Raw genomic sequence first — 23,615 nt, forward strand, 5'->3', positions numbered from 1 at the left:
AGGAGACGGTTTTGCCCTGAGCTTGGCAGGCAGGGGAGAACAGGCAGTGCCATGCTGCAACATCTAGTCTGGTTTGGTTCTGTCCCCAGCTAGCCAAGACTAGGGAAGAATATTTCCTTTCTGCCTCAGCCCCTCCTCCCAGAGATGTCCTTGTTGCTGTTAAACTCCATAGTAGCTCACAACATTTTAGTATCTGAACTCCTCTTAAACGCTCTCAGCCTGTACTGGGTCGTGTGGAACTGGCCATCTAGTTAAGGCTGTTCCAATCAGTGGATCAACCATCCCAAATATTTGAGGACTTCAGTGCAGGCTCGGCACAGCCCCTCTCCTGGATTGTTGTCGCAAAGTTCCTAGGGCCCAGAGGGAGGCAGGGGCTCTTCTGTCATCCCAGGCATCTAAACTTAGCCCATCTTTCTTTGGGGCCTTAGGACAGATTTTAGATTGTACCTTAAGAATCTGCAGGGTTTTCAGAAACTGGATAGCTTTGTTTCTACATTATCTTCCCTTTTATCTTTCATCTCTTTTTTGCTATTCTGGACCTAGGGATGGGCTTCTTAATCTTCGAGGCTTTACAGGACATTGTGCCTTATCTCCCGTGGTGGGTGGGGGCAGCTGGCCTCCCCTCCCGTCATCCTCCCAGAGGAACCTCTGCCCTCTCCCCCAGGCCATCCTGCTTCCACTGGACCTGGGCAAAGCCTGTGTGGGGATGCTAACCCAGAAATTCAGCATCCTCCCTCAGGAGCCAGAGCCTCCCGGTCCCCAGCCTGTGTTGTCACATTTCCCTACAGGAGTCATCTTCTAGGGCACAGGCTTTGTCACCCGGCTTCTCCCTCTCCCCCCGCCTTTTTCCCTTTCCTCCCGAGGTAGTGTTGATAGAAGTAAGGGGTATCTTGGGTTTTTGTCCAAGAACTGTCCTGTACTTTTCCACTCTGAGTTCTGTGAATCCCTCTGGCCTCGTGGAGCCCAGAGTAAACAGGGTAGCGACTCCTGTTACTGAGCTTACTTGCAAGACATTCTCAATATTCATACCATTTACACTGGAGATCAGAGGATCAAAGTTCCAGTGTCAAGTCTGTTAGGTTGGCCCTCTCCTCCCCGTCTTTCCCCAGATGTACTGAGAGGTTACTTGGACTTGGACTCTAAAGTATCTTTTTTTTAAAATAAAGGGAGAGAGTATGTCCAAATTTTGATACTCTTAAATTCTGAAAAAAATTCAGAGACTTGTCTCTGTGATATGTTATTACTTACGTATAGAAATGTTCAGTTATTTGGAGATCTTGGCTGTTTCTAGAAAAAAGCATGCAACAATTCCTCTCTAGACTCTATTCCTAACAAAATGTGCCATTAATTACAAAAAGAATAATAACAGGGAAACCTTGCCTTTTTTTTTTTTTTTTTTTACAGTGTTTTACTTTGCCTTAGGCATCTTTAAGTTTGGTTGGCTGGGGATGATCTGAAAGGATATTTTGTTCCTGTATTTCTGAAATCTCATAGGAATCTTAATAAAATTGACTTAATTCATAGTTTAAAGGAACATGGGTTATATATCAAGTAAAACCAGGATTCTTCTTCCACTTATGCCAGATGGGTTTCTGGGGTTCCCAGCCTTCCCGACACTGAAAGAAAATGTTAGATGTAGAGACTATGCATATTTCTGTGGGAGGGTCCATAATTTTCCTCAGATCCTTGCCCCACTCAGGGACTATCCCTATGAGTTACTCCGTGTTTCTTCATACTGTATTTTGCTATATATAATGCACACTTTTTTTGCCCAAATTTTTGAGGGAAAAATAAAGATGTGAATTATACATGGGTAGCACTAATTCTGTATCTATATAAATTTTTAAATTCTTTATTTATGCTTATGCATTAAAAGTATAACTCTAGAAAGCAATAACAATATCCATATGCAAAATAATATCCTGGAATACAGTAATCGGCTTTGCTTCTAAAAATACATAAATAATTGAATTAAAACATTTTAAAAGGAAATATTTTTCCCCCAAAAAGTTTGGGCCAAAACCGTAGGTGCGCGGATACACGGGATCACATTATACATAGCAAAATGCAGTGCTTTGTTCAAAATCCAGAGATCTTTTCAAAAATGAAAGGCCCAAAAAGAAAAGATGACGAATTGAAGCAGTAGGGCGTGCAGTGAGAGAAGCTGTCACAGTGTCAGAAACCAGGAGGAGCTGCTTCTAACAGAAACAGCTTGGGAGGCTCCCCCACTGCCCCCCACCCCCCCACACGCACACACCCCACGTCGCAACAGGCGGGTCTGGCAGAGGTTTGCTGCCTTAGGTGCTCAGTAACTCTGTGCACACAGAGGCGTGTCACCGGGCATGTCACATGATTGGGCAGCTTTTCTTGATGTCCCAAAAGGGAATAGACATGAGAAAACACACCAAGCAAGTATTTCTCAACAGGTTTTGTCTGTGTGGCAGTCCATCTTACTTAGTTTTTATTACCAGTTCTTCACTCTTCAGTTTTGCTATGGATGCTGTTTCCAGAGACCTAGAGAATGGCCAAATGCTGTCGCTCTGGGCAAATGCTGCGTCCCAGTTTTCTCTTGCATTGTGGAGGGCCAGACACAGCTTTCTCCCCAGCCAGGCATTTGAGGCCCTTGGCACCCAGAATAGACATTCTCAGGCTCTTGAAGGGTGCATGTAATTTGAGTAGTTTTCTGTGTCTTCTTTATAGAAAATAAAAAATAAGGCATTTGGTCCTATTTGAACTGTTATGGACAGTTCTTCCATCACTCAAGAAAAGATGTATAGTCCGCCTCTACATTGAAGGGCTGTTCCATGTTTTGTACTTTCTTCAGCTCTTCTTTTCTTTTTTCTTTTTTTTTGCATTTTATTTTTTTATTTTTTAATATATTTTATTGATTATGCTATTACAGTTGTCCCATTTCCCCCTTCTCTCCCCTCCACCCTGTACCCCCTCTCCCACCCACGTTCCCCCCCTTTAGTTCATGTCCATGTGTCATACTTATGAGTTCTTTAGCTTCTACATTTCCTGTACTATTCTTACCCTCCCCCATCTATTTTCAACCTACATTCTATGCTACTTATTCTCTATACCTTTTCCCCCGCTCTCCTCCTCCCACCCCCCTGCTGCTAGCCCTCCATGTGCCCTCCATTTCTGTGGTTCTGTTCCTGTTCTAGTTGTTTACTTAGTTTCTTTTAGTTTTGCTTTAGGTATGGTTGTTAATAATTGTGAGCTTGCTATCCTTTTACTATACATGTCTTTTCTTTATCTTGTTTTCTTAGATAAGTCCCTTTAGCATTTCATAAAATAAGGGCTTGGTGATGATGAACTCCTTTAACTTGACCTGATCTGAAAAGCACTTTATCTGCCCTTCCATTCTAAATGAGAGCTTTGCTGGATAGAGCAATCTGGGATGTAGGTCCTTGTCTTTCATGACTTGGAATATTTCTTTCCAGCCCCTTCTTGCCTGTAAGGTCTCTTTGGAGAAATCAGCTGACAGTCTGCTGGGAACTCCTTTGTAGGTTACTCTCCCCTTATCTCTTGCTGCTTCTAGGATTCTCTCCTTCGTTTTTACCTTGGCTAATGTAATTATGATGTGCCTTGGTGTGTTTCTTCTTGGGTCCAACTTCTTTGGGGCTCTCTGAGCTTCTTGGATTTCTTGGAAGACTGTTCCCTTTGCCAGCTTGGGGAAGTTCTCCTTTATTATTTGTTCAAATACATGCTCAATCTGTTGCTTTTCTCCTTCCCATTCTGGTACCCCTATAATTCGGATGTTGGAACGTTTAAAGGTGTCCTGGATGCTCTTAAGCTTTTCCTCAATTTTTTGAATTATTTCATCATGCTTTCCTGCTTGGTTGATTCTATCTTCCTTCTGGTCCACTGTATTGTTTTGAGACTCAGATTCCTTCCTTTCACTATTGGCTCTCCTCCGCATACCTTCATCTCTTTTATGGTAACCTGCATCCTTTTATCTAAATTGCGCCCAAAATCAACCAATTTCATGAGCTTTCTGATCACCAGTGTTTTGAACTGTGCATCTGATAGATTGGCTATTCCTTGGTCACTCAAAAGGATGAGTCCTGGAGGACTGATCTGGTTCTGTTGGAAACATGTCTTATGTCTTTCCCTATCTCTCCTCCTTTTTTTTTTTTTTTGGTCTGGTCGCTCTTGTTATGGTGAGGGGCGGAGCCTTAGGTGTTCACTGGGGCTTGGCACTCCGGTCGCTAGATTATGACGTTGTATGTGGGGGTGGGGGCGGGAGCAGGAGGGAACAATGGCGGTAGTTCCGTTCTCCTGGGCTCAGATCCTTCCTTGCTTGGGATCCTGGGCCGCGAGCTCTGCCCTGGTCCACAATCGCTGCCCCACTGGGTCCGCCAGTCACAGCTTGCGTACTCAGGGATCACCGCAGTGTTCTTGCGCCCCAGGTGGCTGTTGTGCTGATTTTACGCCAAATTTTCCCCGACCTCAGCACGCTGCCGACCCGCGCCAGCCCCGAGCCCACCCGGCTCGTCATCTCCTACCAGTCTGGATGTACAGGTCTACTTCAACTTCTTGGCTGTCCGACTTCCATTCAGATAAATCCTCTATCAGTTCTGAGTGTTATTCTATCTGTAAATTATTGTTGTTCTAATCTTGGTTGTGCGAGGAGGTACGGTGCGTCCACCTATTCCTTCATCTTGCCGGAAGTCCTCTTCTTTTCTTCTCTGTTTCCGATAGTAAGTGATGCCCTTGCCCTTCACCCATCAGCATTAACATGCCATTAAGATTCTTGAAGCTCCACCTGGAGCCAGTGGTCCAAGCCATTCTGAGGTGATACCATCCTTGGAATTGTTGGAGCATGCTTTGAGAGTTCCTGGCTGCCTTGGACTCCCACGTAACTGCCACTGCTCTTGCTGGATGCTAACAGACCACTGGGTGGAATTGGGCTAGGAGCTGGGAGCTTTGCTTATGAAGTGCAGGAAGTGGGTAGGAAATGTTTTGTTCTTAATTTGTGCCTCCTGGTGGTATCCAGTGGAGAAATACAGAGATGGGATCATTTTTGGTGTTGGCTCCCTCATAATGTCACCTTTTTCTCATTTTTGTAGGTTGCTCCTGCTCTGCTCCAGAGGTGGTGGCTTTGAGGTGTGACCCTGCACACATTTGGGCCCAGCCAGTGCCAGCTCCTCAGTAAGGAGGGCCAGTGTGATAAGAACAAAAAAACCAGGTCGGTTAAACTTCGTTGATTTTCCTTGAGTCACAATAACTCTGAATGTTGAGACTTCCGTCCTCTCCCGTTCCCTCTCCATGTTCCCTTTATGTTGCCCTCCCTATTCTCAGGTTGCCTGAGGCTTTGATGCAAAACCACGGTGAAATTGTAACTGAATTGCTAGTTCTTCTTGACCTATTGGACCTGAGATGTGAGATGAGAAATCTCAGAAAGGGTGCCTCGTGTTTTGTCTCAAAAGAAAAGCAGCGCCTCAGACAACCCCATATCCTGCTTCTTCCTCCCCACCCCCAATTCGAGACTGTTTGCATTTAAAACTGGAATACCAGGCCAGTCCACTGGGCCATGTCAATGAAGATGATGGTTTCTTTTCATACCTGTGATTTGGGAATTTCATCTGGGTTCCCAGTCCTCTCTGATCCAGTTGGAGGAGATTGTATTAGAATGGAGCCAGTTATTTTTATTTTTATTTTATTTTTTATTATATTATTATTTGCAGTGGTGAGGCTGATGTGCAGGATGGTCTCAGGGAGAAGAAATGGGACAAAGGAAAGAATAAAAAATATTAAGACTATATAAATATCAATAAAGGAAAATGTGCTTTTTAAATGGACCTTAAACTGTTAAACTTGTCTTTCATTCCCTGCAATTGAGTATCAGTAAATTTAGGTTAATTAGTTTGAGTTACTACTCCAATATACTCAGGGGTCAGGCATCTGGTGGGTAGAATTGACTGATACTGGCCAACTGGTGTCTGGTTAAATTAGCGCATAAATGAGCTCAATGTTAAGGTAGTTTCTTCCCAACATGGAATAATAACACACTACATTGTGTTTCACACCAGGTTCTTTCCCTTCTTCCCTCCACCATCGCCATCATCCCAATGGGGAATTCAAGTATAAGAGTGAACTGGAGTAAAATCTTGCAATAGCTTCAAGGGGCTGGTTTGGGTTGCTCCTCAAACAGCTCTTCAGGGATGAGTATAGTGATTCTTCAAACAGTGTAGCAGAACAGAGGTGAGAAATCTCTGTGTTTTTTTTTTTTAATTGCTGTTTACTTACCTTTAAACTAGGAAAAGGAAGTAAGTGTAGGTGATCTCAGTGTCATCAATGGGTGACATCATGCTTTATCCCAAAGGAGGAAGTAAACTGAGCAAGTGTCTTCTTGTCTAGACAAAATGGGAAACAAGTTTATATAACTTTTTTCCTTTTTCAGTTGGGACAAGCCATTGTGACTTTCAGTTCTTATGTAGATTAGCTGTGGTGACTACTACTATGTATTCTGTATTTAGGACACAAAGTTTGCAAGAATCTGTCTTTGATGTTATAGTGACTGCAACAAAAAATCTTACCAGCAATTTGGCTCTGCTTACTGAATATATTTTTATTAATTTCATATTGACTATTTTCCTCCTCTTCACTTTCTTTCCCTACATGTTGATAGAATTAAAATATATTTTTTTTACCCCTGACTGGTGTAGCTCAGTGGATTGAGCACAGGCCTGTGAAAGGGTTTCCTGTTTGAATCCCAGTCTAGGGCATGTGCCTGGGTTGTGGGCCAGGTCCCCAGTAGGGGGCACATGAGAGGCAACCACACATTGATATTTCTTGCCCTCTCTTTCTCCTTCCCTTCCCCCTCTCTAAAAATAAATAAATAAAATCTTAAAAAGTATATTTTAAAAATATGTTTTTTATTTTAACCTAAAATTTTCTTTTTAGTTTTAAAGGTGTTTATCCTATTTTCAGATTTGAGTAAACTCTACTACATTTTTCTAAGTAGAGTCATAGGACAAAAGCAAGATCATCTTCTAAACTCCTATAAATTGGTAGAAAGTTTAATTTTCTTTTTATTGACATAATTATAGTAAAGATTTCTAGTCATTTTATAATTTGATGTACATTAAAACTATGGGGGAAGTATATTTAAAGAATGACGATGATTTGGGGATTGAAGGTGTCTGCTTATTTGGATCAAGCAATAATTCCATGCTGATAGTGAGAACTGCGTTAATAAAGAAGTGAGGTGCATGTGTACCTAAATGTGTGCACTTGTGTCACATGGTCTTTTTAAAAAAGAAATCTCCCAAATAAACTTTCAAAGACAGTTAAAAATGGAAAGTTCAAAGCACAATCTTTAATAAGTTTAAATGGTCTTCTAGCATGGGGAGACTTCATAGAAAGATGACAATTGGGTTTTTTTTTGTTGTTTAATTTTGATCATAATTTCCCTTTTTTTTTTCTTCAAACGTTTGTGTCAAGGATTGACTTTCAGTAGATCGCAGCAAGGGATCCGCCCTGCTAATAACTTTTCCTTTCTTTATGAGGAAATATGTGAGGAGTGAGGCTGAATTAGTTGTCTTAAGGAGTGTTTCTGCAGTTAGTCCTTTCTCCTACCATTTGGGAAACCATTAGTTTGACATCTTCCAACTGTCTGTTAAGAAGAAAGTACATTTTGCCTCTTTGACAAGAAAAGCGCTATTCCTGAGTCCCTCTGTGATTTTCCTGGTAGGATTTTTAGTTTGGGACTTCTGAGCTGATGGCAATGTCACCTAATGAAGTCACATTCCCAGACCTTTCCTGCTCTGGTGCCGCACACACTTGTAGCTGCTGTGGGTGTTACCACTTGTCCCATCCTAGGTCTCATTGCCTACAGTTGGAGGAGGAAACCATTAGAAATCATATTCTTTCTGGTGTTCTTCCTAAGCATTCACTGTGCTGCTGAGCTAATGAGCTTGACCATTGACCACAGTGGTGGGCTGTCAGATTTGCCGACACACGCTGTGGGATCGCAGGGTATGTGGCTCACTGGCAGGGCTGCAGCTATAAAATATCTTCCAGGATAAAAAGAAGGAAATCCCTGACCTGTGGACTTACATCTGGCCATGCCTATAGCTGTCATCCTTCTGCTTGCACAGAGTATAACTCAGGAAGGGCTGAAGAGTCAGGGTTTGATGTGGCCATGTGCCACAGTGTTCCCTTTGATCATTCTTTTCTCATCACCTGCTTTCCTTTAGGTCCGACCTGTACCTTCCAGACTGTGGGCCTTCACTGAATTCCTTCCTCAGCTGCCGTGTCTTTGGCCAATTTTAGGCAGAGGTGGGAGGTGGGTCAAGTCAGAGTCTGAGAGTCCTTATGGGTTGTGGGATAGAGTATGAAAGGAAGTATGACACATGTGCTTCAGAAAGTAAATTACCACAAAATCCTTTTGGCTATTGGGAGTAAGGGTGACAGCACCATAGGGAATATCAGCGAAGGTTGAAAAAGAACCATAAAATACGGTTTTGAAGAAAAAGGAGACTTAAAAATCACCTCTTGCTTGTGCTTCCTGTGTTCTTTGTGAATATTGTGGTCTGAGATTGTAGCCATTACATGGCTTCAGCTTTTTCTTCAACTAAGGGAAAAGATATGAACTGAACCATTTTGCCTTTGCTTCCCTTCCAGTGTCAACGAGTGATACCAAGACAAGAAAAAAAAAGAAGTGAAGCACAGACTCAGTTCCTACTCCACGTGGATGATAGCTATAGCAAGGAGAAATCTCATAGTGTATCAGTTGGGGCAGAAAATGGAGGTAATTGGCAGTGGGGGCTGGGTTTTCTTCTGTCCATTTTCTGGGGTATAGGTATCTTACCTATTTGTGTTTTTTAAGAAGCAGTTTTTTTATGTTAATTTGAAATTTGGTTATAATCTTGATAGGGTTTGCATCTCAATTGTCTTATACAATTTGGGCTTCCTATTGAAATCACTGGATTGCAGCAGTGGAGTTAAGTGAAGCCTGATGATTCTCAGCTGTCAGGTCTACACCATTCCTGTAGTAGTAGTAGTAAATGAGACAGGTTATTGGGAGGGTGCTAGCCAAATGGCAGCACCCTGGGCTTTCTAATTGTTGGCTCAGCCTTTGCCATTCTGCCCAGTGAAAGATCAGGAAAGGCAAAGAGACCTGCCTCAGGTGGCTTTGGGAGTTGTGTCAGTGGTACATGCTTAGAAAGGAGCAAGGTTATTGTTTGGTGTGACAACACTTCATTTAGATGAAAGCTCAGGTCAATCTGGATATGAGTTTCGGCTTGAACTGAAGACGGCAGGCTTTTGGCCCAACTTAGAGTGTGGTAGTCTTGGCCAGTGCCACTGGCTCTGGCGGGAGCCTAAACATGCCAGTGATCACATCAGCAATTTCCGATTTTCAGTTCTATGGCAGAGGCTTCTTAGACGCATAACCCTTGTCCCAATGACGTCAAGTTCGCCCATTGGCTTGGAAGGTTCAGATTTGTCTTCCATCAACACCATGATGTCAGCGGTAATGAGTGTAGGGAAGGTTGCTGAGAATGGCGGGAGCCCCCAGAGCATCAAGTCCCCCACGAAGCCTCCAGGACCAAATCGGATTGGCCGAAGGAACCAGGTAAGCTTCGTGTGCTAGGTGGTGACATCTGGTGGCTTCAGTCTCTGAGAACGTTGGGAGATGGATGTTTCCTTGCGCCTCAGCTTCTTAAGACAAAATCGTGGATGTGCAAGAGGGGACCCCCCAAAACTCGGAATTTATTTATAAAAATTTCTGTATTCTTACACGCTTAAATTTCAGTCACCTTTCAAAGTACTCTCTACTTGATGTAGTACACATATCAAGATATTTTTTCCACTGCTCAAAACAGTTCTTTAATTCATCAGTTTTGATGCTTTGTAATGCTACTGCCATTTTTTGTTTCACCTCTTCTACACCAGCAAAATGTTTCCCTTTGGGGAAAACTGATGAACACTCAGTTCCATGTGGGCAGGTGCACTTGTAAATCACCCATCATGAAATGGGCAAACTTTCTGAAAGAATCTTTAAAAAACTCACTGAAGCCCAGTGCAGCCTCTCAGAACATCCCCAGCTGGCGCACTGATACAGATGGGTTCCTAGAACACTCACCTAGCGGGGGGGAGCCTGTACTATACAAGGGGCTCACCGTCCAGAAGATAATTCCAGTTTTTTTTTGGGGGGGTCTCCCCTCGTACTGAGAAGTAAATAGACATACCCAGAGGTTGTAATCATTTTTCAAGTGTGAACTTTTCATGGCTTATTTCAGTTTCCTTGACTCATGGAGAAAATTTTCTGTGCTGTGGCGTCAGTGTGGGTGAAGACGCCCTAATTCTCTGCCGTGTAAATTCATTTGAATGTCAGCTTTCTTCATTTGATGTCCAAGGCATAGAACTTAGTCCTCTACTGTGATGTGGTTCGTTTCCTTACTTACCTTACTTACAAAAACAGTTCATCTTGTTTTCAAAGCCACCTGATTGGCTATTTTTTTACACATATCTTTAGATTAGGGAACAAATAAGCACTGGTCGTGCTGGGGCTGCACCCCTGCTTTCCACCCGTGACAAAGCACAGAATTTGGCTCCAGAGAATTCCACATCAGAGGCAAATTAGTCCTTTTGAACCTTTAGTGGGCATTAGATCCAGAGAAGAGGAAAAGAGTAAATGAGTGGGCAGGGATTGGGAGGATCAATGATGTAGTGAAAGCCTGTGTCTCCTCCATGGGGAAATGAGATGAACCTTTTAAATGACATACCAAGGGGGCGCCTGCAGAGTGGTTGCTGTCCAGTTAGCAGCGTGTTCAACAAAGCTCAAGGAATGAGAGTAACTAGATCTCATTTCTTCTCTGAATCCATGTCATATGAACTGACTCCTCCACATTTGGTTTTTGGTTTGACTGATTTAATGGGATCATACCAAACCCTCAGGGAACAGGCAGTCTTAAGAGTTTGCCTAGATACCAGGGATGGAGACAAAAGTAAACTTGTTGGGTTTTTGGAAATTAATTTCTTTTAAGTAACAATCTTACAGTGACTGCCCTTATACAGAGTTGTCTGAGCACATATATGATGATTTTCTATAAATTCTTAGAAGTAAAACATTAAGTAAGGCTTTTGATATAACTTGCCCTCCAGGAGAAGTTGTGCCAGCCTAAAATCCCTCCATAGCATGGGAGTGCTCATTTTCTTTACTCCTTTCTCAAGGCTGAAGACTTGGCAGAGTTAAACAGTGTTTTAGGGTTGGAGCACTGATACCTTTCTCTCTCTTTTTCTCCCTTGTCTCCACATGCTTCTCTTCCTATGGGTCCCTGAGAAAACACTCAGCCTGTATGACTGTGGCCTGAGTCAAGAAGGAGCACTAGCTCTTGGAAGAAAAGGTTTACTTCTATTCTCACATGACTGTCTTTCCTTCCATCTATTTGTTCATCTCTCCACTCATTCACTCAATTCACAGTACATACCCGCTCCTGCCTTCAGCCAGGTACTGCCCCTGGGTGTCAGGCATTTGGGGATGAATGAGATAGATAAGGTCATTGTCTCCTCTTCCTTCTCTGTTCTCCCCAGAGAAAGTGGTAGGTAGGGATCACCTCCTCTTTAAATAGCCCAGCTTAGGCAGAGGTGGCGCAAGTCCAGGCTCTGGGCCTTTCCCGGTGGTTCAGAGACAGTAGGTAGAGCCCTTCTGTCCCTGCATGTTAATTGGGGGTGGTTGTGCAAGTGTAGTGAAGCAGATGGTACAGGTGTGTACCTGGGCTATTTTCATCTGCCTCCTGTGCCTCCAGGTTCCTCAGGGCACTGGCTTAGTTTTCGAAAGGGAAGTCTGGGCCAGAGGTATCATGGGAAAGTCAGGTGCATTGGAAGAACAAACAAACACAGTGTTTTCAAGGGGGAGACAGTGCTTCATCCTCACCTGGGAGTGCTGTGGTGGGCTGAGAGGGAGGGAGCGCTGGGGAGGAGCCCCATGAGTGCTAGCACCGAGCTCCAGGACAGATTAGACACAGCCGGACGCTGACACGGGTGCCAGCTTGTTTCATCATGGAATGGTTAGTTATCACATTAGCTGCTAATTTTATCTGTCATCTCAGGAAGTGTGCTCCCTCCACTAGCGCGGCCCCAAAACTGGAGTCAGAGTTCTCCTGCAGGGCTTCTTGTAGCATCGTGGTGCTGTCTTTTCCGTTTGGTTTGTTTACAGAAATAAAGTCCGAGTTCACAGATGTCCCCTAGAGCCCTGTGGATTTTATGGGTCTCTACTATGGTCTGCAGCATGCCACTGCCAGCCTCAGAGAAAGTTGGGGTTCCAGTTCATGATAAACCCCAGAAGCAATGTTAGTTAGCACCATCTACCTCAAGGTGAATGAAAGATGATTTTTTAAAAAAAATGTTTGCCTCCTCCAGAAGCTGGTCACTTGGAGACCTGGCTTTTTTACATTTATTTACATCCTACTGATGAATATTCCTCTAAAAATTTTTTTAATATGTAGTAGTGCTAATCTAATAATTCAACAAAGATGCCCAAGACTGAGTTTTGGCCTGGCTATGAGACATTTCTTATTATTATAGTGAGTGCTGTTATTTTGTCACTGCTACTTTTGTTTTGTTTTTTTCTTTGGTGATTCTTGGGTAGCTCCATTCTGACTGTGGGGGAACTGGGCTGAGGAGGTAGGGTGCCCCTGCCCTGCCCCCAGGCACATGCGCAGGACCTCTGCGAGGAGTGGGAGTCTGCAGCTGACTCAGTGAGTCTGGCAGGTTTTTCTGTTTCTGGGTTAATCAACTTCCTTAGAATTCATGTCTGTAAGTTTCTAAAATTTGAGAGTAAAGAATGTATAACATACCTAGTTCTCAGACCCAGTGCCACAGACTAGAAAAAAGGTTTGTCCAGTAATCCTCCCCTTATCCACAGAGGATACTTTCCAAAACCCCCAGTGGACGCCTGAAACTGTGGATAGTGCTAAACCCTTTATTTACAGTACTGTGTTTTTTCCTATACATACAAATCTCACTTAAAGGAAGCACTTCATGACTTCTCTTTGGCACATTTGAATTGCCCAATCACTACTCTTGTACTGTGGGGCATTACAGAGTCAAGTAAGGGCTGCTTCAATATAAGCACTGTGATACCTCCACAGTCAATCTGACAACCAAGATAGCTACTAAGTGACAAGTGTGTATACAGCATGGAGAAGCTGGACAAAGGGATGATTCATATCCCAGGCAGATAGCAGGATGGCGTGAGATTTCATCGCACTACACAGAATAGCATGCAATTTAAAATGTATGAATCACTTATTTCTGGAATTTTCCATTTAATGTTTTTGGATCAGGATTGACCATGAGTAGCTGAAACTATGAAAAGCGAAGGGGTCACTACTAAAATGCTTAAAATGAGGCTTGCTAGTCTTTGAAGTGTGAGAGGGAACCACAAAAGCAGCTAGCTACATACTAGACATCATCATGCATTCACTTCACCCATCTGGTTTATGGTGCCATTTATTTTTATAGTCTTCAGGGTGACTTTTGTGTTCATCATCTCTCATAGCCAACCACCTGGGTGTTTCCTTTCTGTGCCTTGGGGTTCTTTTGTGTGTGTGTGTGTGTCAGATTTATATAGCACAGTGGTTAGCATGGCCTGTTGAGAAGCTGGCCTGGGTTTTAATCCTGAGTCTCTGTAACAGTTCTCTGATTTGGAGCAGGTTACTTGCCTCTCTGTACCCCAGTTTCCTCATCCAGAAAATGGGACCCATAATAGTGGCTGTGTCTTAGTAGTTTTGAAAAAACTGACATTTTTATATGTACAGAGTTTAGCACATCATAAGTGTTCAATAATTGATACTATTTTCAAGGAACATAAATCCATTCAGATGAGCACAAGGAAAAAGAAGGCTATTGAAAGATGCCTGCCGGGCCAGCCCTCCCTCTGTCTGGGCCTGCCTGATCTCCCACTTCCGTTAGCACAGGTGGCTTCCCCGGCTGTGTGTGTGGCTTGGGCTCACCATGCCTCTGGGTCTGGCCCCAACCCTGTGTGAACTTTCAATTCAAGTGCTGGTGATCACCTAACTTAGTTTCTTAGTCATCCCCAAACCTGGGCACATACCAGGGTCTTCTGGGAGCTTGTGAAACACTGCAGGGGGTCAGCTGCCTGTACCCAGTGATTCTGATTCAGCCCGTTGTGTGTCTGATCTAGAAATCTGTAGTTCAAAAAGCTCCGCAGGTGATTCTAATGGTCTTTGGAAACCCACGGATCTTAGTCTCTGGCATCTCAGTTCTACATTCCTGGGGAGAGGTGCCCAGGCCTTGATCCTGCTAGTTTTGGGGATGAGTACAGAGACCTGTGGTGCCTTGGGGTTAAGTGTGTGAAATGGCTATGACAGGCATGCCCATGACAACTCTCTATGAAGGATTTGAAAGAAAAGTTGTATTGGTAGAGAAGGAGCCTGTCATTTTCCTTAAAAAGGTAAAACATATTGCTTGACAGAAGCCTGTTTTGAGGGACCATAAAATGAGCCCCCTTTTCAAGTAGTGAGCTGGTTCTTTTGTCACCTCTGTGGAAGTCTTCAGTTTGCATTGTCACTCTTTATCACAGTTTCCACAGGCCAGCATTCTGATTCTTATTTACTAACTATTTGTGAGCAGTGTTAAGCTGGTGCCAACAGAGAGTGAAAGGGGTCGTTTTGATGCCTGTTGGGCACACAGCTAGGCCCAGAGGCCCCCCACTATTGGGAGGGTGGGTTTTTATGTGAGAACTTCATCACATCTCATGTGTGGAAAAGAGTGGCTGGAGCCTGGTTAGATCGGGAAGAGTTTCCTTTTCTAGCTCTGCCATGACTTGATGCTTTGTTTTCCACCATCACTGATGATTCATTAAATGGTATCTGTCTAATAAGAGCACTAATATTTATTGAGCACTTACCCTGTGCCAGGCACTGTTCCTCTGCTTTACGTGTGTTGACTGAGTTAATCTGCATCACAGGGTGATGTGATAGAAGCTATTATTCTTACCATTTTACATGAGGAAACTGAGGACCAGCAGGATGGTGACTTGCCCAGGCTCAGAACACCAGACAGGCTCCAGAGCCCATCCTCTCGGCTGTTTCGTTGCTGCAGCTTGAGACACAGGTGCTCATAACAGAAACAAGGAGGCACTAGTGCACTGAGGTGAAATTGATTCTCCCTTTTATTATATCTTTTCAGGAAACGAAAGAGGAGAAGTCTTCCTATAACTGTCCCCTGTGTGAAAAGATTTGCACTACACAGCATCAGTTAACTATGCACATTCGTCAGGTTTGCACTACTTTTATATTTTTGTTGTAATCATTTATTAAGAGGGCAAGATGATTCGATCTCAGTGTATGAATTGTGGCTGTTTAATTTAGATTTAATATTTTAATTATTTTGAGAGGTGGTTATGAAATAATTTTTGTGGCCTTGTAATAGAGACAAAGTCCCAGGTCAATACAAAATACCTTTTCAGAATTTAGCAAATATCACATTAACTGACCACATATGACAGAAGGCTTTGCATCATACATGACTTGTCAGTATGAACCAAGTCCCCTTACAGTACAGTGAGACTGTAGGTGTAGACCCCTACTCTTTACAGTGTTACAACCTTATGTCGTGCAACAAGGAATTGACTTGATTTGAGAATCTCTTGGCTTTTCTCCTTTATAATGAGATATTTTCCTTCTCCTTCACCTGCTATGACTGATTCATGACGGATTGTTGATAGATCTGGAACAGTGAAAGAGTGACATTGTTAAAATTATAACATGGTTCAATTCCCAGCCAGGGTACATTCCTGGGTTGCAGGCCATAACCCCCAGCAACCGCACATTGATGTTTCTCTCTCTTTCTCTCTCTCTCTCTCTCTCTCTCTCTATCTTCCTCCCTTCCCTCTCTAAAAAATAAATAAATAAAATATTTTACAAAAATTATAACATGGTACTGAATAATAACATTAATAACTGGGTTTGGATAAAAAGATTCCTTCTTAACATGTTTCAACTGTTAGGCCTCTCTGAACTGTGCAGATTTCAGTTCTCTTCCCCTTACAGCAAGCCTGGGGAATGGATACTGACTTAACATGAAGACCATATTTCGCATGCTTGCTTCATAGTTGAGTCTTCCTGTTCATGTGATATATGTGGTCAGTTAACCTGTATGTGTCTCCAAGAAAGACCTTCAAAGATTCCAGCTCTCTGAGCCTTGCAGAAGTACATTTCAAAACAAACATGGGGATAGAAGAAAATTGTACAGAATACATATTTGCCTGTGTTCCTGATAGATTTTGACATTTGGGAAGATATTTAAAAGGAAACAGAAAAAAAATAGCTGAGAACTTTTACTGGTTTTATTACATCTAAATTTGCGTTTTCAAGTTTTGACCCACCTGAAGTGACCACTGTGGTGATTGCTTTCTGCAGCACAACACGGACACTGGAGGGGCAGACCATTCATGCAGCATCTGCGGGAAGTCGCTGAGCTCAGCCAGCTCCCTGGATCGCCACATGCTGGTGCACTCTGGCGAGAGGCCTTATAAGTGCACTGTGTGTGGCCAGTCTTTTACCACCAATGGGAACATGCACAGGTGGGTAAGGGCCACCTTGGCCTGGTGACTGGCATCTGGAGGTTGACAAAAAGTAAAGCGGACTCTGAGCCATCATCAGAAAGAGGACTTGCCTAAAAACATTAAGAGTTCTGAACCTGTTCACTGTATGGAAAAGCTAGAGATGGTTTTGTTTGCCTGTGATACTATCTCCAAAGTATTAGAGGTGTCTCTTCATGGGAAACTGAAGTACCTGGGCTAGGTCTTTGGCCCTTTGGGGACTAGGATGAAACAGAGTCCTCCCCCTTTGCCAATTGCAGTTTCTTTATTTGGGTGCCAGAGGTAGGCAGCTTATCAGATATAGAGGAGCCCTCAAGGAATAGCACAGTAACCCTTGCCTTTTAAAAACTAGTTGCATATCCCTACTAGGTTCCCTGCAAGTCTTTGTCTTAAGAAAAATTTCTAGGACCTTTGAATAAATAGTTAAGTTGTATGGTCCTGGAGCTTCAGGGTAAGATAGTATAGAATGAAAAAATAAGAAATCTGATAAATATCAGGAATTTTTACTTTCTTGAGGGAGAAAGAGGCTCACTCAGAAGTGGGAGGGAGCTCAGTGGTAGGCCTATTAAAATTTTGTGGGATGAACCAATGGAAAATATACTTTATAGGATGGTTGCATATGTTTTGAGGGGTTAAAACAGACTTTTTAAATGCTTTTTTTAAAAAAACAACATTTTAAGAATATTAGAACTCGGGGAAGATTTTTTAAAGGTACTCAGAATTTCAGCTTCTCAGAAAATCAGGCAATTTTTTTCCATATTCCCTTCATTATGCTGTTTTCTTTTTAAAAGTTGACTAACATCTTTTTTTTACATATTTGTTTGAAAAGAAAGCTTTATATAAGTATTGTGAAATTGATGTTTCATTATAGATAAATACTAATATCAGATGGTCCAGTCTGTTCCACCTAAATTGTTTTATGAACCACTGATGGTGTACTTGGGACATATGAGTGTGTATGATAGTAAATTTCTGGACTTTGAAATTGGGCACCTGATTTCAAATTTCAACTCTGCCACTTGTAGATTTTCTATTCTTGAGCAACTTACTTAACCTTTGTACCTCAGTTACCTCTTCTTTAACATGAGATTATTAATACTGAACACCAGGATGAGGGTTAGAAAATAAATTCAGCACACCATCCCAGCACATGGTAAGCACTTGGTAAATGCTATTACTCGTGTTTCTAAGTAATGCTGCAAAAATTTAAAGCCTATGAATTTCACAGTCGGAACTCCTATAAGTTAGCATATAATATGACTTTCTGAAAGTACAGATATTTTAAAGAATTTGTTACAATGTGTTTTAGTTTTCTTTCCATTTAAAAACTTCACATCTCTCTCTTTGCCCCTCATTTTCTCCTACAAGTATTTTTGGGTACAAAGAAGGAAGTGAATACTGTTGCCATTTTTTAGTATATTTTACATTTTTAGATTTTTGCTTTTTTACCACCATAGCAGCCCATTAGTATCATCTTGCCTTCTCTTTGCCATTTTGTTTTGTTTTTCCTGCCATCCTACCTCCCGCTTCCTCCCACCAAAAGTCCTCCCTTACTTATTCACCCTCCTAAAATCTGGCCCTAAAGGCATTATTATCTGTGCCTTCTGGGGCAGTTCCCGTGCTTTCTCCTACTGAACTTGCTCAGTGGATTCCCCAGGGGCCACCTGCAAATTGGCAGAAGACAATGGGGCGCATTAGTGAGAAGTACCCTCCTCTTGGCTGCTTTAGCCCTAATCCCGTACTGCATGTGATCCTGCACTAGCCATCTCTGGCGTTGGGCCCAGTCACTTCTGATTTGCAAATTTCTACTTTGAGACAATATCTGTTTTTGAATATGACACCTATTAAATATACCTATAAAAGGCATGGTTACTGCCTTCAATAGTGGTGTCTCTGACAACGCATTTTACAAATAATTGTCACTAAAGCTGTGGTGCACTCTGTGTCTGGCACTAGGCTGAGCAATTTCTATTTTATTTGTTTACATCTTTATGAGATACAGTTTATATACCATACATTACATTTAACCCATTTAAAGTATGCAATTCATTGTGTTTAGTATATTCATGGAATAATCAATTTTATGATATTTTCATCATCCCCAAAAGAAACCCATACCTATAAGTAGTCACTTCCCCTTACTTCCCACCCTCCAGCCCTAGTAAAACACTAATCTACTTTCTGTCTCTGGGTTTTCATGCTTTGGACATTTCATACAAATGGAATTATATGTGGTCTTTTGTGACTGGCTTCTTTTACTTGGCATAATGTTTTCAAGATTCCTCTATGTTGTACCATATGTTAGTACTTCATTCTTTTTTATTGCCAAATAATGGCCCATTATCTGATGATACATTTTACTTGTCTTTTCAATTCATGAGCATTTGAGTCATTTCCACTTTTTTGGCTATTATGAATAATGCTGCTGTGAACTTTATTGAACAGATTCTTTTTGTGGATGCCTGTGTTTATTTCTCCTGTATAGATGCTTAGAACTAGAATTACTGAATCACGTGGTAACTCTATGTGTAACATTTTGAGGAACTGTCCCACTGTTTTCCAAAGCAGCTGAGCCATCATTTTATATTCCCACCAGCAGTGTATGAAGGTTCCATTTTTTCCACATCTCTATTAACACTTGTTACTTGTCATTTTTGTTATAGCTATCTTAATAGATATGAACTGAAATCTCATGAATTTTGTAATTTTAATTTTTACATTTAAGTCTATGATCTATTTTGGGTTAATATTTGCATATAGTATATGGAAGGGGTCTGAGTTCAGTCTTTTGCACTGTTTATTGAAAAGACTTTTCTTTCCCCATTGAATTGTCTTGCCACTCTTGTCAAATGACCTTAAATGTAAGGATTTATATTTTGTACTCTGAGTTCTGCTCCACTGGTCTACATGTCTTTTCTTGAGGCTGACATATTGAGTACTGTAGCTTTTTGGTAAGTTTTGAAATCAGGAGGTATGGATCTCTAACTTAGAACTTTTTCAGGATTGTTTTGGCTATTCTGTGTTGCTTCCATTTCCATATGAATTTTAGGATTAGCTTGTAAGTTTTTTCAAAAAAGGCAGCTGGAATAATTATAGGGATTGCAAAACATGTAGATCTATTTGGGGGCATTGCCATCATAATACTAAATTTTTGATCGTAGGGTATTTTCCATTTATGTAGATCTTATGGATTTCTTTCAACTACGTTTTATAATTTTTTCAGAGTGCAGGTTTTATATTTTGTTGAATTTATTCCTAAGTGTTTTATTCTTTTTCATGGTATTCTAAGTGGAATTGTTTTCTAATTTTATTTTTTGATTCTGTGTAAAAAATAATCATTGCTAGTGTATAAAAATACAATTCAAGCCCTGGCTGGCGTAGCTCAGTGGATTGAGCACAGGCTGCAAACCAGGCATCGCAGGTTCGATTCCCAGTCAGAGGGTACATGCCTAGGTTGCAGGCCATGGCCCCCAGCAACTGCACACTGATGTTTCTCTCTCTTGCTCCCTCTCTCTCTCTCTCTCTCTCTCTCTCTCTTCCCCTCTTCCCTCTCTAAAAATAAATAAAATACAATTCAAACTTTGTATTGATCTCACTTCCTGCAACTTTGCTGGCCTTGTTTACTCATTCTGATTGTTACTTAGTGAATTTGTTAGGCTTTTCTGTATACAAGATCATGTCATCTGCAAGTGGAGATAGTTTTATTTCTTTCTTTGAAATTAATCTGGTGCCTTTTATTTATTTTTCTTGCCTGCTAGCCCTCACTGGATCCTCCACTACAGTGTTAACCCAGAAGTGAAGAGAATGGACATCTTTGTCTTGTTTCTGATCTTAGGGAGAAAGCATTCTGCCTTTTCCCATTAAATATGGTGGTAGTTGTGGGTTTTTCATAAATGCCCTTTATCGGTTTTGAGGTTCCTTTCTATCCCTGGTCGGCTGAGGTTTTTTTTAATCATGAAAGGGTGTTGGATTTTGTCAAATACTTTTTCTGTATCTACTGAGATGGTCAAGTTGAGTTTGTCCTTTAAAGGTTCTGTTCTCTTTTGGGTCTTAAACTAACTTTATTCCTGGGATAAAAGCCCATTTGGTCACAATGTGTAATCATTTTCATATATTGATGGATTTGATTTGCTAGTATTTTGTTAAATATTTTTTATTTGTATTCATGAGAGACACTGGTCTGTAGTATTCTTTTCTTAGGATGTCCTTAACTGGCTTTTGTATCAGAATAATACAAGCCTCATAAAGTATTTCCTATACCTCTGTTTTTTGAAAGACTTTGTGAAGAGTTGTTGTTAATTCTTTAAATATTTGGTAGAATTCACTGATGGAGCCATGTGGGCTTTTCTTTCTGAAAAGTCTTTAAATTACTAATTTATTCTTTTTACTTGTGATAGGTGTGTTCACATTTTTTATTTCTTCTTGAGTCAGTGTCAGTAGTTTATGTCTTTTCTGGGAATTTGGCCATTAATGTTATCTAATTGGTTGGCTTACAGTTCTTAGTATTCCGCCCCCCCCCACCCCCATAATCTGTTTTTATTCTGTAAAGTCAGTGGAGTTGCACATTTTTTAATTAAGATCCATTTCTCACTCATGAACAGTGTATACTGGAGTTGTGGGTATATTACTGCTTCTAAATATATTTTTTAAAGCAGGCCTTGGTGGTTGTATAATTTTGGGTTTTGTTCTAACTTTATTTATTATGAGTCACCCTGATTTAGAGGAGAGGGCTAATTATTGGGGACCAAGTGCTAGTTCTAATTCTGCAGAACTGTGAAGAAATCTCTTAATATGTCTGTACTTTATTTAACAAAGTGGTAAGATGAGGTAGAATCTCATTTAGAACTTGTGCTCAAGAATGCAGTGTTTATGAAAACTTTCTGAAGGCTTATGCTGTGCTGTGGAAATGTCTGCGGTGGAGGGCGCTTCTGAGTTTGTGTTGTCAGAGCTGAAGGCACCCTGCGATCATCTGTAAGAGGTGCGCCGCTCTTAGCTTTGTGACCCTGGACAGGTCATTTGACTCTCCATGCCTGAGTTGCCTCCTTTGTAGATGGCAGTGATACCTGTACTAACATGGGAGCATTGTGGTGACTCAGAACCAGTAGATGCAGAGCATTTTGAGTGATGTTTGTTAAGTAGTGCTTATAAATTAATGGTCGCTAATACTATTATTATGTGCCACGGAGGGAAATACCAAGTAAGCATTCATAAAATCCAGAGAATAAATTAAGAGGTTGTTTTTGTTTTGCTTTTTGCTACTTGAAATATATAACTTAAATAACAAAACTTACTTAGAATATTTGAGTTTATCACACTGCATTTATTTTATGTTCTCTGCAGAAAATTGCAAATAATGGGTTAAAAGAATATTTGGGTTTTGGTAATCGATCACAATGATTAACATCTTTATTTGTTGGTGAAACTGGGCTTTTGAAAAAAATTATGAAAATGTGAAAACAGTTACAAAAATCTGCCAGAGAGAGTAGAGTTAGATTTATTTCTCCTAGTGGATCCGTGCTAGAATCTGAAACTCAAATGGTGGGCAGATACCTGTGTAACATTAATCAGGGGCCAGAGCTGCCCTGGGACGTGAGTGTGCAGGAATGAAACAAAATCGAATCGCGAAAACCCAAACTGATTAGCTGCATCCTCCTCACTTGATTTTGAAAGCATGGAAGGAAGTCAGTCGAATGTGAGTTTTGTGCTGAAGACCAGAGTTGTTCTTCTCATTTTCCTTTTGTTGTTTCTGCTGCCTGAAGTCTGCGGATCAGCTAGGATTGAGGAGAGCCAGAGCTGGCTGGGGCCTGGAGCCCCTGCTGAGCCGTGTGGTTAGAGACCCTGCAGCCTGTGCTTCCCTGAGAGCCCTAAGCACGCTGCCCTGCCTGCCAGTGTCTGTGTGCATCTTGTTAATAATCTGCTTGCTCTAGACCCTACTCTTCTGTCAGCTTCCTGCGCTCTCTGATTCTCAGTCTCTCCTCTGAACACCACAGATTGAGTAGGGCCCCTGCTGTGACAGGGCTCCTGTTGTGTGGATTTCAAGATGCATTTCTCCAAGGCTGAATTCCACAAGGTTGCTCTGGAGCACAGTGCATTTTGAAGCACATAGTGCACCTGCCCTGGCCTCCTGTTCAACCCCCTCCCCCAACCCTGTCTGAAGGTCACCTGCACATGCACATGTGACACATATCTCTGCGTGTGCACATTCCTCCAGGGGAGCCTTGCCTGCCAGTGTTTACTGTGAGTGGCTGTTGTGGGAGACACGTCTGGGCTCTACCCCAGATCTGTGTTGCCGCAGCTGGCAGAGGGCTCATTACACATCCCACAGCACGTATAATGAGGACCCCAGGAATGCCATCCTTCAGTTTCAGGTTATTCTTAACTGATATTGAGGTACTCTCTGTAGTCACCCACTTCGTAGAACAACTCACTTTATTTCCTTTGACCACTAATCATTTTTTGTTAGTTATCTTTGTTTATAAGGTGAGTCCATCTTTTTATTAAGTTTCCTTTATCTTAGTTTGATGAGAAGACTGTTAGCACCTACCTCAGCTGAACTGTTAGTAAAGAAAATAAACTTCATAGAATCCGTAGCTTATTATGTTAGGGGTGTGCTCATGTTGACAGTTGCACTGTAGCTCCGATCAAGTCCGTGACTTCTTACAATTTAATTCTAGTCAATAAATTTAAATTATATTTGCAAAGTAATCCTATATTTGGTAACTAGGGAGACAAGGGTGATGCAAATTCCAGCTCATTCTGAGAAAGGATGGGGAAGAGACCATCTCAGCTTATTACTGTATCTGGAATAATATTTCAAGCTGCCACTTCCCTGTCTGCGGATTTTTGTGTTTTTGAGGTTTGAAAATCCTTTATCCCAAACCTTTCTAACCACAGCCTAGTTCCTGAGCAGAGTAACAGGTTGCCATCAAGTACAAAATATGTATCATGGAAACATCACTGTGGCTCCAGCTTTTTTAACTTCCCAGAACTCTTTATCAGTTGCTCCCATGTTGAAAATTTGGATTGAGCAGTG

At 41.7% G+C, this 23,615-nt stretch overlaps 1 protein-coding gene across 5 annotated transcripts in view; it reads left to right on the forward strand.

Annotated features, from left to right (window-relative positions):
• Positions 1-23,615, forward strand: part of RREB1 (ras responsive element binding protein 1) — a 178,234-nt gene that overhangs the window by 98,618 nt on the left and 56,001 nt on the right. For 4 of the 5 annotated variants that reach the window (XM_036026522.1, XM_028511736.2, XM_036026524.1 and 1 more), the window contains exons 2-6: positions 5,076-5,194; positions 8,635-8,761; positions 9,375-9,586; positions 15,169-15,258; positions 16,401-16,564. In XM_036026522.1, the coding sequence (XP_035882415.1) occupies positions 9,416-9,586; positions 15,169-15,258; positions 16,401-16,564 (425 nt within the window). In that variant the 5' untranslated portion in view covers positions 5,076-5,194; positions 8,635-8,761; positions 9,375-9,415. The remainder of the gene's footprint in view (positions 1-5,075; positions 5,195-8,634; positions 8,762-9,374; positions 9,587-15,168; positions 15,259-16,400; positions 16,565-23,615) is intronic. The other variant, XM_036026523.1, reaches the window with a different exon arrangement.

The sequence above is a fragment of the Phyllostomus discolor genome, chromosome 5 (genome assembly GCF_004126475.2).
Source record: "Phyllostomus discolor isolate MPI-MPIP mPhyDis1 chromosome 5, mPhyDis1.pri.v3, whole genome shotgun sequence".
Classification (NCBI taxonomy): Eukaryota; Metazoa; Chordata; class Mammalia; order Chiroptera; family Phyllostomidae; genus Phyllostomus; species Phyllostomus discolor.